General features: G+C 41.2%; 1 protein-coding gene across 1 annotated transcript; it reads left to right on the top strand.

The window, feature by feature from the left end:
- The first annotated feature begins 18407 nt into the window (after nucleotides 1–18407).
- On the top strand, nucleotides 18408–19244 carry LOC138883790 (uncharacterized). Its single transcript, XM_070164503.1, has one exon. The coding sequence runs from the start codon at nucleotides 18408–18410 to the stop codon at nucleotides 19242–19244; it is 837 nt and encodes a 278-aa protein (XP_070020604.1).
- Nucleotides 19245–19716: the final 472 nt, after the last annotated feature.

Raw genomic sequence — 19716 nt, 5'->3', positions numbered from 1 at the left:
TTGGTGGTGTACCGACATCTAGAGTAGTCATGTCCTTCTCTTTGCTTTTTTTCGAGGTTGTTATTACCCACTCTGTTCACCAAGCCAGATATTTTATCCTAAAATCGAAGATCTTGGACAAGAAAAAGTATGAAAGGAAACTTGCGTTGTGTAATGAAACCAACAAGAAAATAATCACTATTATTTTTAGCCCCACGGTGGGCGCCAAACTGTTTACCATGAAAATGGTAATAACAATTAAATTTGTTGTTGGGACTCTAAACATATGTGATCTATTTTTATGATAGTTGTTTAAGCCGTTGATGCTAGATATGTGAAGATAAAAGATGAAATGGGAGCTAAAATAACATTACAATCAAACCGACAAGTTAGCTGTCCGGGCCTCGGGCTAATCGATGAAGGGTATCGAGTTCGATGCATGGGCTCGAGCTCGAGCTATCAGGTGTAACCGGGAAGGGACTAACAGTTAGAATATAATTAAAAGGGGCTCTTTATGGCCGATATCAAGCAATAAATAAAGAACAAATGCGAAAGCAATAAATGAAAGTGGTAGTCTCGAGCGGCCAAGTTAGAGAGAAAAGAGAAAGAGTTGTTATTAATCTTGTGTAGAATGGTTGGAGCAATAGGGTTTACAATGTGCCAAGGATCCCCCTTATATAGGAGGGGATATCCAATCATGGTAGAAGAGTGCATTAATCATAAATGTATGGATATGGGATGGCCAGACACGATACCAGGCTCTGCCAGTGCTATCTGTTCATCTTGGGAACTCTACTCTCCCATATTATAGCCGTTAGTACAAAATGCCCCCCAGGCCAGTACCTGACGACTCCCGAGAGTGGGTCTCGGCCTCGACTTTGAGCCTCGTGAAGCATGCCCGCGAGGCAACATAATGACGTAAAAATCAGGCCCCCAGTTTACCTCATACAAGTAGGTCCGTTGTGTCATTTGGGATATGTGTGCAAAATTTCAGGTCATTCGGACGTAGTTTGATAGACTTTTTGATCAAAAGTGTAATTCGGAAGATTTTGGGAATCTTAGACTTGAATTCGTTGAGTTTTTGTTTATTCGATGTTGTTTGAGGTGTTTCAAAGATTGGTATAAGTTTGGATAGTGGTATGTGACTTGTTTGTGCTTTTGGTTAAGGTCCCGGGGGCCTCGAGGTAATTTTGGATGGTTGACGTAATGATAGGAATTTGGAAATGGCAACTCAAGTTGTAAGACTGTTGTCATAACCGCATCTGTGTTAGGAGGCTGTAGGTATGACCCCCGTAGATGCGGAAGATCAATCGCAGGAGCGGAAGGAGCCAAGGAAGGCAAGAACCACAGAAGCGGCTAAGGAGTCGCACCTGCGATGGCGCAGGTGCAGATTGTGCATCACAAATGCAAAAGTTGAGGACTTAAGTGAAAACCACAGGTGAGGTCCTCTGGACCGCAGAAGCGGGATTGCATGAGCGGGATTTGGGTCGCAGGTGCAAAATACCTGGGCTAGAAGGTATAAAAGACTTCCTTCGCGATTTTGAGCTATTTCTTCTCCATTTTTATTTGGGTTTGAGCTTGGTGAAGCGAATTTGAAGAGGGATTCAAGGGATAACATCTTGAGGTAATATTTTTGAACCAAATAATTGATCTATGGAATTATTTCACTGATTTGACTTGAAATTAATGGAAATGAAGGGTTAAAAATTGGGGATTAGGGCTTGGTATTGGAGACCTTGACTTGAGGATTTGAGGGGTCATTTGTGGTCGGATTTTGGGACTTTTGATATGTATGAACCCGGGGAGTGATAAGGATGCCATTGATGTAAAATGTATAGGATTATGAGACGTGGGCTCGGGGATCGAGTTTGGCTAATTACGGGATTTTTGGTATAATTTGATTTTTTTGCATGGGCTTCGTTGCCTTAGAATATTCTAATATTATGATTCTAATTTTGGGTAGATTCGACGCGAGTTGAGGCCGAGACTAAAGGCAAAGGCATGACGAAGTAGTGTTTTCATCCTGTTTGAGGTAAGTAACCATTTAAATCTGGAACTGAGGGTACAAAACCCCGGTATTTCGAATTGTTTTGATAAATGAGGTGACACACATGCTAGGTGACGAGCATGTGGGCGTGCACCAGTAGGGATTGTGACTTGGTCCTTCCTTTAGCGACTATTAGAGATTGATAATATATTATGGGTTGTATGCCATGTTTGGGGCCTTATGCCGACCTGTTGAGATCCTTAGGAGCATTTTTACTGTCCCCCTCACTCTATTTGTTTGAAAGTATATCTTTAGTCATGTTTTACCTGTTTATTGTTTAAAATTGTTTTATCACTCTACTTTTTAAAATATGAGAACTCTTTTAGACTAAGTTCCCTAATTTCCACCATTATGACCGAGTGGCTATAAGGTTAATGACAAAGAGAGGTTGAGGACCTAATGGTGACGATTATAAATATTATGGATCGGCTGCACGTCATAGAAATACTATATGTATATACTATTGGATCGGGTTGCACGCCGCAGCGATATGATGCTTGGGCTGTAGGAGCCCCTCCGGATTCTGTACACCCCTAGTGAGCGTAGTCGACTTTAAACTATGGATCGGGTTGCACGCCGCAGTGGTTATTATGATTATTACTATTATGAGATATTATTGAGCCTGAGTGCTGAGTGTAAGTACTGTGGAACGAGAGATGAGTCACGAGTAACTGAGAGGCTTGCCCAAGAGGCTATCATTATGAGTGATACCTTTCTCGAGGGGTCCATTTATGATATTTTTGCTGATTTCACTCTTCTTTTATAATAAGCCTCTGTTGAAAATTGCTAAGTAAATGATTTCAAAGTATTTCAATTGAAACTGAAGTTTTTACGAAGTAATTGGCTTTTAAACTGTTGAGTGCTCTGTTGTAAACTCTTCAAATGATTTTTAACTGCTCGTCACTACTTTCAGACCTTATTTACTTTAGTTACTTACTGAGTTAGCGACTGATCGAGGCCAACCCTACACCACTACAAAGTAGAGAGAGTGGTCGAAGCAGCTTTTACCCGAGAAGGTCGGGATCGATTTCCACAAGGAGCTAGAAATGGGAATTGAGTTTCTATCTAAATTGGAGTTGCGTAATTTTTCTTTATTGCACTTCTAAACATAGTTGGTTTTGATATTACTTCTAAATTTATACTAGTAGGATGCTAAATTAAGCTAATAGTAAACTATTGAAGGTTTTCTAAATAGTTAAAAGGTACTAGGGAAGTGACTTTTCTCCTAGGTGGATACTTGACGGGTTCTCGAGTCTAAGGCTAGGTTGTCATATTTGGGGATTACGATATAATTATTGCACGATACTTGTCACTCTATACTTCTTGGTAGTTTGAGTGATTTCGGCCTAATTGACTTTCTCAAGACCAATTGAGTATGATAATTTGTGCAAGAAATTGAGGTTCAAGTCGGGTATTACTATCTCTAGGTAACTCTTTAATTAGGGCTATCAATCTCTTGAATACCCCAAGTCAAATAGACATAAATTTGTGTTTGCAACCACTAATCCAACATTAAAATCATAAATTAGTCCAAATATCAAACACCCATAGATATTCAAGTCTTAAAACACAAGACCCATTAAATACCCACATTAGGGTTGAGCCACAACCCTAGCTAATGGGTCTAGATATTCATGATAAAAGAAGAAAACAAAGAAATAGATGAAGAAAAACCCATAATATTTAATTACTAACAAAAACTTGAAGATTCAATGATAAAACTATTGTAAAATTACTCAAAATAGTGAAGGGACACTATTGACGAGCGCAGATCTACTTGAAATTACAACTCATGACCTAAAAATTGGAAAAGAAACTATTTATACTAGGCCGAATTTTCTAGAAAAAATACCCCTGCGGGGTTAGTGCGGACCGCACAAAATCGAGTGCGTCCGCACTGGGGCTCTTGGGTAAAAACTTATGCTCTCTGAACTTGGCCACCGCAGGCCGCACAAAATGCCCCACGGCCACGGTGGCTTCTATTGCGGTCCGCACAAAAAAGACCGCGGACAGCATTGGCAATATTCCCAAAACTAGCAACTTTCTGAACTCCATCCTTGCGAACCACACAAAATCGAGTGCGGCCGCAGTGAAGCCAATGCGGTCCGCATTGGTTGAATGTCTAAAATGAGAACTCTATGATCTTCCTCTTTATGGACCATATAGAATGGAGTGCGGCCGCAATGGTCCTATTACATTGTGCTTGGACTTGTTCTTGGTACTTGTGCATGTTTCACTTTTTTTTGAGCTGGTTTTGATGAATTGTCACCTTGTTGACCAAACCCTGCAATCAAGTACGACATGTAAGCCTTTGGGACTATTTTGTACACATTTCTAATCAAAACTCAAGTAAGAAGGAGTGTAAAATGCATCGTAATTAATAGATATTATGTACTCACATTACTCCCTGCACCTTGTGTGCAGATCCAGGTACCCGAGCGGTAGAGTGAGGATCCCCAGCATTGTCGGAGTTTGCCAGAGATTGCAAGGTAGCTGCATGGCATTCGCAGCCTTGCTTTCTTCCTTCCTATCTTGTTTCTTTCTGCATTTTAGACTGGTTATGTATTAGACAGTCGGATTTGTGTATTTAGAGGCTCTAGACTCATGACACCAGATGTTTGGGTTGTATTGGTTTAATGTTTTATTGATTTCCGCATATTTTGGATATTTTATACATTTCTTATGAGAATTTGAGATTTAATCAGTGTTAGAAAACGATTTTATAAAGAAATTTATTGTAGTTGATGGTTTAGATTGGCTTGCCTAGTATTTTGATAGGCGCCATCATGATTGGGCATTTGGGCTCATGACAAGTTGGTATCAAAGCCTAGGTTACATAGGTTTCGTGAGTCATGAGCCTAATTAGTAGAGTCTCGCGGATCAGTACGGAGACGTCTGTACTTATCCTCGGGAGGCAGCAGAACCTTTAGGAAAAACATCATATTGTTGAAATTCTTGTCTTGTGAATCTGTTGATCCGAGTACTAAACTTCTGTTAGTACATTCTCTTATAGATGGTGAGGACACGTGCTACCGGTCAGGATGGAAGACCACCAGTACCGCCAGCTGGGGCCACTAGAGGCCGAGGACGCGGTCGAGGCCGTGGTAGAGGAAGGGGTGTAGCCCGCACATCAGCTAGGGCAGCACCTGCAGATCTACCAACTATCCCAATTCATGATCAAGTCCCAATTGCGGATGCTCCAGCAACACCAGCTTAGGAACTAGATGTGCCTAGTGTGATTCCAAGACTTTAGGAGGCTTTAACTCAGATTCTATCAGTGTGTACCGATTTGGCTCAGGCAGTCTTAGTTACTATTCCCGCAGCTACTTCTAAGGCCGGGGGAGGCACTCAAACTCTCGTTGCTCGCACACCTGATTAGGTTGTGCAGGGACTTCAGACACTAGGGGCACCTCCAGCCCAGTCGGTCGCACCAACTTAGGACTGTGTGGTACCAGTTATTCCTGACGACGAGTAGCGTTGATTAGAGAGGTCTAGTAGACTTTTGCCTCCGACTTTCAGTGGTACTGAGGGCGAGGATGCCCAATGGTTCTTGGACAAGTATTACAGGATTCTTCATACAGCAAGTATTCGGGAGACTAGTGGTGTAGCATTTACTACCATTCAATTTTCTGGAGCTGCCTTTACTTGGTAGGAGGCTTATGAGAGGCATAGGCCTATTGGTGCATCACCCCTTTCCTGGCAGCAGTTCTCTGTTCTCTTTCTGGAGAAGTATGTGCCACAGTCTCGCTGATAGGAGCTCCATAGGTAGTTCGAGCAGTTACGTCATGGAGATATGACTGTGACACAGTATGAGATGAGGTTTTCTGAGTTAGCTGGTCATATAGTCTGGTTGGTTCCCACAGATCAAGAGAGGATCAAGAGGTTCATTAATGGCCTCACATATTAGCTTCAGATTCTCATGACTAGAGAGAGGGTGTCATGTCCTACTTTTGAGGAGGTTGTTGACATCACCCAAGAGATTGAGTCGGTTCGTCGCTAGGAACAAGAGGAGAGGGAGGCCAAGAGCCCTCGAGGATTTGGTAGCTTTGGTTGTGCTCCTTTGAGGGGTCAGTTTTAGCACGTCAGAGGCTATCTATTCAGGCAGACTCAGTCAGCTCGCCCAGGCTATAGTGGGGCATCATAGGGTTATGGTTCTCACAGTTCTCATCAGGGCCATTTATCACTCAATGCCCTCCCATCCCAGAGTTCGTCCTGTGTTACGTTAGTTCAGGGTTCTTCCATACCAAGTCCTTCTAATGGTCATTCTGGTGCCTGGGGTTCCCTTAGTCCCCATCTCCAGCACTGGGGAGTTGTTATGAGTGCAGAGAGTTTGGGCACATGAGGAGGCAGTGTATTCGTCTTCTTGAGGGTCCGTCTTAACAGAGGGGTCAGCCCTCAACTTCAGCTCCAGTTACTTTACCACCTACTCAGGCAGCTAGGGATGGGGGTCAGTTAGCTAGGGATTGCCCTAAAGGGGGCGGGGGGGGGGGGGGGGTCGATCACGTATTGGCCATGCCCGTTTCCATGCCCTCCCATGTAGACCAGATATTGTTGCTTCAGATGTTGAGATTATAGGTATTGTCTCAGTCTGCCGCAGAGATGCCTCTATGTTATTTGATCCCAGTTCCACCTTTTCTTATGTGTCATCATACTTTTCTCATTATTTGGATACACCACATGAGTCTCTTGTTTTACTTGCTCGTGTATCTACAATGGTGGGCGATACTATTGTTGTAAACCGTGTGTACCGGTTGTGTGTGGTGACTATTGGGGGTCTGGAGACCCGAGTGGATCTGTTGTTATTATGTATGGTAGACTTTTATGTTATATTAGGCATGGATTGGTTATCTCCGTGTCGTGCTATTTTGGACTCATATGCTAAGACAATGACGTTGGCTATGCCGGGTGTGCCACAGATTGAGTGGTGAGGTTTTACTGATTATGTTCCTAGTACGGTGATTTCATTCTTGAAGGCCCAGCGTATGGTTGGGAAGGGTTGTCTTTCGTATTTAGCCTTTGTGAGGGATGTCGGTACAGAGACTCCCAGTATTGATTTTGTTCTAGTTGTGAGGGATTTTCCTGAAGTGTTTCCTGTAGACCTACCGGGCATGCCACCGGACAGGGATATTGATTTTGGTATTGATCTGGTGTCGGGCACTCAACCCATTTCTATTCCACTATATCGTATGGCACCAGCGGAGTTGAAGGAGTTAAAGAAGCAGCTTCAGGAACTCCTTGATAAGGGGTTTATTCGGCCAACTGTGTCGCCTTGGGTTGCGCATGTTCTATTTGTGAAGAATAAGGATGGCACGATGAGGATGTGCATAAATTACAGGAAGTTGAACAATGTAACAATCAAGAACAAGTATCCTTTTCCTTGTATCGATGATTTGTTTGACCAGCTTCAGGGAGAGAGAGTGTTCTCGAAGATTGATCTTGTTCAGGTTATCACCAGTTGAAGATCATGGACTCAATATTTCTAAGACAACTTTTAGGACCCGATATGGTTATTATGAGTTCTTGGTGATGTCTTTTGGGTTGACCAATGCCCCAACAGCAATCATGCACTTGATACTTGATGAACAACATGTTCCGATCGTATCTTGACTCATTTGTCATAGTTTTCATTGATGATATTCTGGTGTATTCGCATAGTCAGGAGGAGCATGCAAAGCATTTCAAAGTTGTGTTGTAGAGATTTAGGGAGGAGATGCTTTATGCAAAGTTCTCCAAGTGTGAGTTTTGGCTCGGTTTAGTAGCTTTCTTGGGGAATGTGGTGTCCAGCAAGGGTATTCAGGTTTATCCAAAGAAGATAGAGGCGGTCCAGAGTTGGCCCAGACCATCTTCAGCTACAGAGATTCACAACTTTCTTAGTTTGGCGGGCTATTATCGTCGGTTTGTTAAGGGGTTCTCATCTATCGCATCACCCTTGACAAAGTTGACTTAGAAGGGTGCTTTATTCAGGTGGTCGAATGAGTGCGAGGAGAGCTTTCAAAAGCTCAAGACCGCCTTGACCATAGCTCCAGTGTTAGTATTGCCATTAGCTTCTGGTTCATATACCGTGTATTGTGATGCTTCGAGAGTTGGTATAGGGTGTGTATTGATGCAGAAGGGTAGAGTTATTGCTTATGCTTTTGGTTGAGGTCTCGAGGGCCTCGAGGTAATTTCGGATGGTTGACGGAAAGATAGGAATTTGGAAATGGAAGCTGAAGTTGTAGGACTATTGTCACAACCGTATCTGCGGTTAGGAGGCCGCAGGTGCGACCCCCGTAGATGCAGAAGATCAGTCGTAGAAGCGGAAGGAGCTAAGGAAGGCAGGAACCGCAAAAGTAGTTATGGAGATGCACCTGCGATGGCGCAGGTGCGGATTGTGCATCGCAGATGCCGAAGTTGAAGACTTAAGTGAAAACTGCAGGTGCAGTCCTCTACACAGCAGAAGCGGGACCGCAGGAGTGGGATTTGGGTCGGAGGTGCAAAAAGCCTGGGCCAGAAGGTATAAAAGACTTCCTTCGCGATTTTGAGCTATTTCTTCGCCATTTTTATTCGGGTTTGAGTTTGGAGAAGCCATTTTGAAGAGGGATTCAAGGGATAACATCTGGAGGTAAGATTGTTGAACCTAATAATCGATCCCGTGACATTATTTCACTAATTTGGCTTGAAATTAATGGAAATTAAGGGTTAAAAATAGGGGATTAGGGCTTGGTATTGGAGACCTTGACTTGAGGATTTGAGGGGACATTCGTGGTCAGATTTTGGGACTTTTGATATGTATGAACTCGGGGAGTGATAAGGATTCCATTGATGTAAAATGTATGAGATTCCGAGGCATGGGCCTGGGGGTCGGGATTGGCTAATTTCGGAATATTTGGTATAATTTGATTGTTTTTGCACAGGCTTCGTTCCCTAGGCATATTCTAATGTTATGATTCTGATTTTGGGTAGATTCGGCATGAGTTGACGCCGAGGTGAGAGGCAAAGGCGTCGCAGAGTAGTATTTTCATCCGGTTTGAGGTAAGTAACCATTGTAAATATAGAATTGGGGGGGGGGGTACAAAACCCCGATATTTCGAATTGTTTTGATAAATGAGGTGACGCACATGCTAGGTGATGAGTGTGTGGGCGTGCACCGATAGGAATTGTGACTTGGTCCATCCCGTAGCGACTATTAAGCCGCGTATTTGATTTTAAATCTTATGATAACACTTATTTTAGAGATTGATACTATATTATGGGTATTATGCCATGTTTGGGGCCTTGTGCCGACCTGTTGAGACCCTTAGGGGCATTTTTACTGTTTTCCCTACTCTATTTGTTTGAAGGTATATCCTCAGTCATGTTTTACCTGTTTATTGTTTAAAATTTGTTTTATCACTCTACTTCTTAAAATATGAGAACTGTTTTGGACTGAATTCCCTGATTTCCACTCTTATGCCCAAGTGGCTATGAGGATTAATGACTGAGAGAGGTCGAGGACCTAATGGTGAGGATTATAAATATTACAGATTGGGTTGCACGCCGCAACAATACTATATGTGTATATTATGGATCGAGTTGCACGCCGCAGCGATACTTGTAAGGATTGGGTTGCACGCTGCAGCGATATATATATTGGATAGGGATGTGCGCCGCAACAATATGATGTTTGGGATGTAGGAGCCCCTCCGGAGTCTGTACACCCCCAGTAAGCGTAGTCGACTATAAGCTATGGATCGAGCTGCACGCCATAGTGGTTATTATGAATATTACTATTATAAGATATTATTGAGCCTGAGTGCTGAGTGTGAGTACTGCGGAACGAGAGATGAGTCACGAGTGACTGAGAGGCTTGCCTGAGAGGCTATAATTATGAGTTATACCTTTATCGAGGGGCCCATTTATGATGTTTTTGCTGATATCACTCTTCTTTTATAATACGCCTCTGTTGAAAACTGCTAAGTAAATGATTTCAAAGTATTTCAATTGAAACTGAGGTTTTTATGAAGTAATTGGCTTTTAAACTGTTGAGTTTGATTTGAAACTCTATTGTAAACTCTTCATATAATTTTTAAATGCTCGTCACTACTTTCAGACCTTGTTTACTTTAGTTACTCACTGAGTTGGAATACTCACGTTACTCCCTGCACCATATGTGTAGATCCAGGTGCCCGAGCGGCAGAGTGAGGATCCCCAACATAGTCGGAGTTTGCCGGAGATTGCAAGGTCGCTAGATGGTGTTCGTAGCCCTACTTTCTTCCTTCCTGTCTTGTTTCTTTCTACATTTTAGACTGGTTATGTATTAGACAGTCAGATTTGCGGGCTCCAGACTCGTGACTGCAGATGTTTGGGTTGTGTTGGTTTAATGTTTTACTGATTTCTGCAGATTTTGACTGTTTTATACATTTCTTATGAGAATTTGATATTTAATCAGTGTTATAAAATGGTTTTATAAAAGAAATTTATTGTAGTTGATGGTTTAGGTTGTCTTGCCTAGTATTGTGATAGGCTCCATCACCACCGGATATTTGGGGTCGTGACAGCACTCTAATTGAGTTTGAGTTTTATTCGCCAGTGTTTTGCACTAATTACTTGTTTTATGTCTTCTAGGAGTGTTCTGAGCTATGTAAATGTTATGAAAAGAATTCGAGCTAATTGGAGATTTGAAGTCTGAGTAAAAGCCTAGGGGATGAAGCCGAGATAGCGTTCAGGGGTCGAGAACCACATCTAGATATCAAAAATCAAGAAACAAAACCGGACTCTGAAAAAATGACACACCCGCAGCGCGTGGGGCGCCGTGCCTGTTCAATTTTTGCTGTTATCAATTTTGCACGCACTCTGACAAACCTCACTACCACCACGCGTGGTGCATCACCCAATGCGGTGCTCTTCTGCAATATTTACAGGGCTAGAATCCTATTTTATACATTTCTTATGAGAATTTGAGATTTAATTAGTGTTAGAAAACAGTTTTATAAAAGAAATTTATTGTAGTTGATGGTTTAGGTTGGCTTGCCTCGTATTGTGATAGGATCCATCACCACCGGAAATTTGGGGTCGTGACATCACTCTAATTGAGTTTGAGCTTTAATCGCCAGTGGTTTGCACTAATTACATGTTTTATGTCTTGTAGGAGTGTTCTGAGCTATGTAAATGTTATGGAAAAAATTCGAGCTAATTGGATATTTGAAGTCTGAGTAAAAGCCAAGGGGATGAAGCTGAGATAGCGTTCAGGGGTCGAGAACCACATCTAGATATCAAAAATCAAGAAACAAAACCGGACTCTGAAAAATATAACACACCCGTAGCGCGTGGGGCGCCGTGCCTGTTCAATTTTTGCTGTTATCAATTTCGCACGCACTCTGACAAACCTCACTACCACCACGCGTGGTGCATCACCCAATGCGGCGCTCTTCTGCAATATTTACAAAGCCAGAATCCTATTTTATACATTTCTTATGAGAATTTGAGATTTAATTAGTGTTAGAAAACGGTTTTATTAAAGAAATTTTTTGTAGTTGATGGTTTAGGTTGCTTGCCTCATATTGTGATAGGATCCATCACCACCGGAAATTTGGGGTCGTGACAGCACTCTAATTGAGTTTGAGCTTTAATCGCCAGTGGTTTGCACTAATGACATGTTTTATGTCTTGTAGGAGTGTTCTGAGCTATGCAAATGTTATGGAAAGAATTCGAGCTAATTGGAGATTTGAAGTCTGAGTAAAAGCCCAGGGGATGAAGCCGAGATAGCATTCAGGGGTCGAGAACCACATCTAGATATCAAAAATCAAGACAAAACCGGACTCTGAAAAAATAACACACCCGCAGCGCGTGAGGCGCCGTGCCTGTTCAATTTTTGTTGTTATCAATTTTTCACGCTCTCTGACAAACCTCACTACCACCCCGCATGGTGCATCGCCCAATGCGGTGCTCTTCTGCAATATTTACAGAGCCAGAATCCTATTTCGCACAACAAAAGATGTTTTCATCTAGGAGGACCCTACTTAGTATAAATATATGTAAAACGGTATTTTTAGGACTCTTAAACATATTTTAGACATAGGGAGAGCACACACCACACATAGAGGAGGCTTCTAACTAGTTTTTCTTCTCTTCTCTTCCTTTAATTTCACAATTTATTAGTTCTTGTGTTGTGGAGTGCTACATGGACGTTGTAGTTTGAAGCTTGAATTGTTCTTATTATTTTATTGTGTTGGTTTATTTATTCAATCTTGCACTTAATTATTTGATTTATTGATCACCAATTGAATACTATCTACGAATTTAGGATTGAACTCAGGAGAGGGAATTCTAGATTGCATATAAGATTGAGTAGAGCAAGATTTTGAACTCGAGCATCGGGAACAAATTTGCGGTTAGGATAGGGATATACCTATAACCTTGCTTGGTTACTATACATGAATTATAAATTTGTTCTTGTTAATCCTAAATCCATAGGAATATAGATGTTAGGTTATCTTGAATAGGCGAGTAGTACTTCGGGAGAATGCTATGAGCATTATTAACCCTGTCAATCAATAAACCATATAAATTAATTAGACGATTTAAGTGGAAAACTCAACGAGATTATTAGCTAACCCATAGCCCTGGAATATTTTCTCCCATTGAATTCATCTTTAAGATTGCAGACTTGTTTCTTTTAATCTCTTAGTTTATTACTATAGATTAGTTTGAATTAATTGTTTATACTTTAGGATTCACTTGAATAGGTTAATTATTTGGGTTTAATTTAGTTGATAGTTAATCACAAATCCCTATGAATACGATATCTGGACTTACAATCCTATATGACTTGTCGACTACGTATACTTGCGTGTGCGTTTGGGAGCAATACCATAATTTACCACTGAGTGGTAGCATCATTTAAAATTTTGGTTAAACAGTTTTTACTCCATACTAATTATTATGTTATAGAAAAAAGAAATATATTGAAATTTTATTAGAAATAAAAAGAACAAGAAGTCGAAAGTTTTTGCTTAGACTATTTTTACTCCATACTAATTAATAAGTAATAAGAAAAGAAAAAAACTTGTAACGCTCTTGTAAAAAATAAAGAGGCACATGAAGAAAGAAAATTCATATTTATGGTAACATGTGCATAATATTGGTGCTTTTTCTCTTTCTCCTTTTCGGGACACTTTGCTTCTCGGCTTCGGTGTACTTGGATCTCTCTTCCATTTTTTACAAGCTTCTTCTCTTAATTAATAGAAAATGTATAAATAATTCAAAAAATCAATTAATCTAAGTTAACTCTAATATGAATATATTCCTTTGATTTCATCTAAATTTTATGGCCAAGATTCAAAATTCTATCATATTATGTTTAATTTACTGCATTCGAAATATAATATTCATACTTATTTTATAGGTTTTAACACATGTATAGAGTCTAAGCTAAAGCTACTGGTTCATATCAACAAGTGGCTCCTGCATATATATTTTATTTTTATCTCTATGTCAACTAATTTAAGAAAAACATTTTAAATCTTAATTGTGTCTTTCATAATCGTGCAAAGTGCGATAAATTTACTAGTTATTAAGAAAAATATGTCATTCTTTTTAGGATTATCTAAAAAATGAGTATCATATAAATCGGGATAGGGAAGGCATATATATTGTTAGTAGGCATATGTTGTTTTATTTTGGTTAAGAGATGATTTGCTAGTAAGTTATTTTTCAATCTAGGAATGAAGATGAATGGAGTTCGAAGAGAGGTTTTCATTTGATTGCAACATCATAAGATTGAAAAAAAGGATGAGGAAAAATAATTTGAAGGTTGGACTTGCTGTTAAACATTAAGAGTAGGATAAGTAGCAGAGCCATTTTTGCACCTTAAATAACACCTAGTTGTTAACACCTCAGTTTTTAGGTTTAGCTTTTTTTCAAGCTTTGGACAATTCGGCAGCTGCAAACTAGGCTAGGTTATCTTGTTTTGCAGCATGTTTACTAAATGTTTGCGATAATGCAATCGCATGAGAAATTGTGATAATGTGGTCCTCTTTCAAAATAATTAAATCTTTTAGTTACCAAGTTTCCCAATCCTCTCAGTTGTAAATATCCCGCCTTAAAATGCAATCTAGATCTCTTAATACTTTAGCTTTTTTTACCCGTAAAATAGATAATAATTGAATTTATTTGCGGTGTAAAAAATAAATGATTTTATTTAACACATATGATTAAAGAATAGTAAATATTTGAATTGTAAAGAGAATAAGCGATCAAACCAATATTGTAACGATCCGGCCGATCGTTTTAAAAATTAACATTCTGATCCCTTATTAATTGCATTCCCCATGTTTGTTCCTGCGATTGTGAGTTGCCGAGAGGATTTATTTGGAATTTCGGAGAGTTTTGGGACACTTAGTCCCTAAATGAGAGCTTAAGCTTTAGAATTTGGGCCGTAGTCGGAGCAGTATGAAGACGACCTCGGAATGGTATTCCGTCGATTTCATTAGCTCTGCTGGGTGATTTTGGGCTTAGGGGTGTGTTCGCATTATGTTTTGGAGGTCTGTAGCTTAATTAGGCTTGAAATGACGAAAGTTGAATTTTTGAAGTTTCCGATTCGATTGTGAGATTTTGATATCGTGGTCGGAATGGAATTCCAGAAGTTGGAGTAGCTCCGTAGGGTTGAATGTGACGTGTGCAAAATTTTAGGTCATTCGGATGACGTTTGATGGACTTTTTGATCGAAAGCGTAATTTGAGAGTTTTTGGAGTTCTTAACCTTGAATCCATGGTTAATTCGATGTTTCGATATTGTTTTAGGTGTTTTTAAGGATTGGTATAAGTTTAGATAGTGGTATATGGCTTGTTGGTGCTTTTGGTTGAGGTTCCAGAGGCCTCGAGATGCTTCCGGATGGCTGACGGTAAGTGAGAGTTAGAGTGTGCAGCTAAAGCTGCTGGTTTGTTGTCATAACCACACCTACGGATTGGGTACCACAGGTGCAGAACCATAGAAGCGTGTGGGCAGCCGCAGATGCGGCCAGATGAGGGAAATGCTAGAAGCTGCAGGTGCGTAATGTTGCTCGCACATGCGGTAAGTTGGTCGCATGTGCTAAAGTTCAGGTTTTAATGAGTTATCAGAGGTACGGTTTCTTTTCCGCAGAAGCGGGACCGCATGTGCGGTCCCTTGGCTGCAGAAGCGGATTTGCTGGGCAGAAAATAAGAAACTTTGAGGGTTTGAAATCAAAAGTTAGAAAATTCGATTTGGAGCTCGGGAAAGGGTGATTTTGGGAGGATTTTGAAGAGGAAATCAGTGGGTAATGATTCCTATTTCCTTTCTAATTGTATTCCTTTAATCTAATCTTAATGTTGTCATTTAATTTCAGATTTGGGATGAAAATTTGGGGAAAATTTGGAGAAAGTTCTTATACCTAAATTTCCAGTTTTGATTGGGGATTTGACATTGGATTTGGATAATTTCTATATTAGACTCGTGAGTGAATGAGGATTCATAATCCATAACTTTTACCTGATTTCGAGAAATGAGTCCGGGGCATTTTTGTCATTTGTCCTAATTTTGCGTATTAGCTTAGAAATAATTAGTGGAACCAGTTACTTGAAGGTATATTTACATTATGCAACTGATTTGAATAGATTCGAGCCATTTGGAGTCAAGTACTCGTGGCAAGAGCATGGTTTCGGATTGATTTTGAGCCAGTTCGAGGTAAGTGGCTTGCCTAACATTGTGGGGGGGGGGTCCCCTTAGGATTTGGTACTGTTGATATTTGAAATGCCTTGTACGTGAGGTGACAAGTGCGTACTTGTGCTAATTGCTGAAAAATCCTCTTTTCATTAAGTAACTTTAATTTTATGTTCCTCTCGTGCTTATACTACTTGCAATTTACGCCTGCTTTTAGCTTAGGGAAGCATGTCTAATTGACTTAATTGCATTATTTGCTCAAACTGCCATACTTGGATTATGTGCAGCATGCTAGGTTAGAAATACCTATTTTACCTTGGTATGAAATTTGAATAGAATTGAGTATTCTTCGTGGTTGTTGTTGTGTGTTTACTTTGGAAATACGGGATGGTATCTCGGAAGATCCCCCTGCCTGTTTACTTTGGGACTTTGAATTTGTATTCCGGCAGACCCCCTGCGCATATATTGATTTGGACTAAAGTGCGGGATAGCGAGAGATCCCCAACACGTATATTGAGGATACTAAGAGATCCTTGGGATACCTAGAGATCCCCAACATATATATTGAGGATACTAAGAGATCCTCGGGATACCGATAGATCCCCGACATATATATTGAGGATACTAAGAGATCCTCGGGATACTGAGAGATCCCCGGTTGTTATCTCTGTATTAAGCAGTATTCCTTTTGTGATTATCTTACCTCTGTTATAGTTGTTGTTATTATTATTATCTTGTGTTACATCTTACTGTTAGCATTTAATTATATTGTCGTATTCTATAATGTTTTACCTTGTTTATTTCATCTAAACTCAGTAGGTCCATGAATTTCCTCGTCACTACCCGACCGAGGTTAGGTTTGACACTTATTAAGTGCCCGTTTGTGCATGTTTTTCATGTGCAGATCCAAGTACTTCAACTCAGCCCTACTACCCTTGAGGCAAGGCGATTCTCCAGAGACTTCGAGGTATATCTGTCGTGTCCGCAGACCGAAGAGTCCCTTTTAATTCTATCTTGTAGTGATAAACCTTATATCTTTTTTGTTGATATGTACATTCCAGAGTTAGAGCATTTTTATTATATTTGTAGCTTGTGATTCATGGGTTTCCAGGTTTTGGGAAAAAGATGTTCAGTTTGAGAGTTTGTATTGTATATGCCGAGCATCATTTTAAACCTTCATTTTCTTTTTATTCTGCACTCTTTATTGTTTTCCCTTTTCTGCACTTGTTAGGCTTACCTAGTCGTAGAGACTGTGTACCGTCATGATAGTTCACAGAGGGCGAGCTGAGGCAATGACAAGTTGGTGTCAGAGTTCTAGGTTTATAGGAGTCATTAATCACAAGCCAGTTTATTAGAGTCTAGCAGATTGGTGCGGAGATGTCTGTACTTATCAATGAGAGGCTATGTAACTGTTAGGAAATTCCACTTCATTTGATTTCCTTACCATGCGAGATTTTTGATATCACAATTCTAAACTTCTTTCTTCTATTCTCTCACAGATGGTAAGGACACGTGCTACCCAAGATGATCAGGCACTCGCAACCCCTGTAGGAGTCGTCATAGGCCGGGGCCGGGGTAAAGGCCGTGGACGTGCACACGGTACAGCCAAATCACCCATGCGCGCTACCACCGAGGATTTACCAGCAGTTCCAGCCAGATCCCATGCACCTGATACGCCTACTACTACTACTACTCCAGCACTTCAGGAGACTCTTGCACAGTTCATGAGCATGTACACCACTCTAGCTCAGGCAGGGTTGCTTCCCCTTGCTGCAGCTACATCTCAAGCCGGGGGAGGAGCACACACTTCTGCTACCCACACTCTTGAGAAGCGAGTGCATGTTGATCAGGTTCCAGATATTATTTCGGTACAACCCATAATTCCAGATCAACCCGAGGATAGGGCAGCGACTTTTGTGGATGAGTAGTAGAGGAGGTTTAAGAAGTATAAGCCTCATGTATTCAGTGGTTTATCATTAGATTATGCTCTAGAATTTCTAGATGAGTGCCACCGTATTCTCCGTACCATGGGTATATCACGATCGAGCGGGGTTTCCTTCACTACCTTGCAGCTTCGAGGAGCAGCCTATGAGTGGTAGCATACTTATAAGTTAGATAGTCCGGATGAGGCAGCTTCCCTGACTTGGACTCAGTTTTCAGATATGTTCCTGAGAGAGTATGTTCCTCATAGGCTCAGGGACGCATGGCGCACAGAGTTTGAGCATTTGCGCTAGGGTACTATGATTGTCTCAAAGTATGTTGTCCGTTAAAGTAGCTTGGCTATACATACACCAGTCTTGGTTTATACGGTTCGCGAGAGGGTCTACCAGTTTATTGAGGGGCTTATTCCCAGCATCATGTCTAGTGGCTCATGAGTTAGAGGTGGATATTTCTTATCAACGGGTGGTTATCATTGCTAGGAGAGTGGAGGGTATGCATGCTAGGGAGAGAGAGGAGAGGGAGGCCAAGAGGTCTCGAGAGTCGGCCATTATTCTGGTGCCCGTGCCCTAGCTGCAGGTCATCATGGTAGGGGTTATATGAGTCATCCAATTCATTTAGTTCTTCCAGCAGCCACTGGTATTCCAGCTCCTCCTAGGACTCAGGAGCCTTATTATGCACCTCTAGTATCTAGTGTGCCTCCTATGTGTGGTGCTTTTAGAGGTCAGTCCAACAGACCTGGCCCGAGCCAGTCACAGCCGCCACATCCTCCCAGTGCTTTTTTGAGTGTTGTGACACACGCCATATGATGAAGGATTGCCCTAGACTTCGGAAGAGTGCACCTCCACAGACTTCTCAGCCACAGCGTGCCCTGCAGAGTTCTCATGCTATGATTACAGCTCCAGTTGCTACCCTACCTACTCATCCAACTATATGTGGAGGTCAGGGAGGTAGAGGTCGCCATAGAGGGGGAGGCAAGGCTAGATATTATGCCCTTCCGACCCGTACTGAGGCTGTCGCCTCCGATTATGTCATCATAGGTATTGTCTTGGTTTATCATAGAGATGCATCAGTTTTATTCGATCCAGGCTCCACTTATTCTTATGTGTCTTCTTATTTTGCCCCGCATTTGGGCGTATCTCGGGATTCTTTGAGATTCCCTATTAATGTTTCTACTCATATGGGAGATTCTCTTATTGTGGACCGTGTTTACCGGTCTTGTGTGGTTGCTCTTAGTGGTTTTGAGACTAGAGCTGATTTATTATTGCTCAACATGGTAGATTTTGATGTTTTCTTGAGCATGGACTGGTTGTCGCCCCATTATGCTATATCTGATTATCATACCAAAACCATGAAGCTAGCTATGCCAGGTGTACCACGAGTAGAGTGGAGGGATACCATAGATCATACTTCTATTAGAGTTATTTCATTCATTAAGTCTCAGCGTATGGTTGTGAAAGGGTGTGATGCGTATCTAGCTTATGTGAGAGATGTTATTATTGATACCCCAATAGTTGATTCAGTCCCAATAGTACGAGATTTTTCTGATGTGTTTCCAGCTGATCTTCCAGGCATGCCGCCCGATAAAGATATTAATTTTGGCATTGATATTCCCGGAGTTGGGAATATCATGAGCAGCAACTGAGGACAGTTCTTCAAACTTTGAGAAAGAAGAAGTTATATGCTAAGTTCTCGAAATATGAGTTTTGTTTGGATTCCATGGCATTCTTAGGTCACGTGGTTTCTAGTGAGGGGATAAAGGTGGATCCAAAGAAAGTGGAAGCAGTACAGAGTTGGCCCAGACCATCCTCAGCTACAGAGATCTCTAGTTTTTTTGGCTTGGCATGTTATTACAATCGATTTATTGAGGAGTTTTCATCCATTGTAGCACCTATGACCATGTTGACCCAGAAGGGTGCTCCGTTCTAATAGACGGAAGAGTGTGAGGCGAGCTTTCAGAAGCTCAAGACAGCTTTGAGTATAGCCTAGTTTTTATATTGTCTACAGGTTCGGGGTCTTATACTGTCTATTTTGATGCCTCGAGGATTGGCCTTGGAGCGGTTTTGATGTAGGACGATAGGGTGATTGCCTACGCGTCCAGATAGTTGAAGGTATAT

Source organism: Nicotiana sylvestris, chromosome 12 (assembly GCF_000393655.2).
Source record: "Nicotiana sylvestris chromosome 12, ASM39365v2, whole genome shotgun sequence".
Lineage (NCBI taxonomy): Eukaryota > Viridiplantae > Streptophyta > Magnoliopsida > Solanales > Solanaceae > Nicotiana > Nicotiana sylvestris.
The sequence above is the reverse complement of the archived record's forward strand: the minus strand, read 5'-3'. Positions and strand labels throughout refer to the sequence as shown.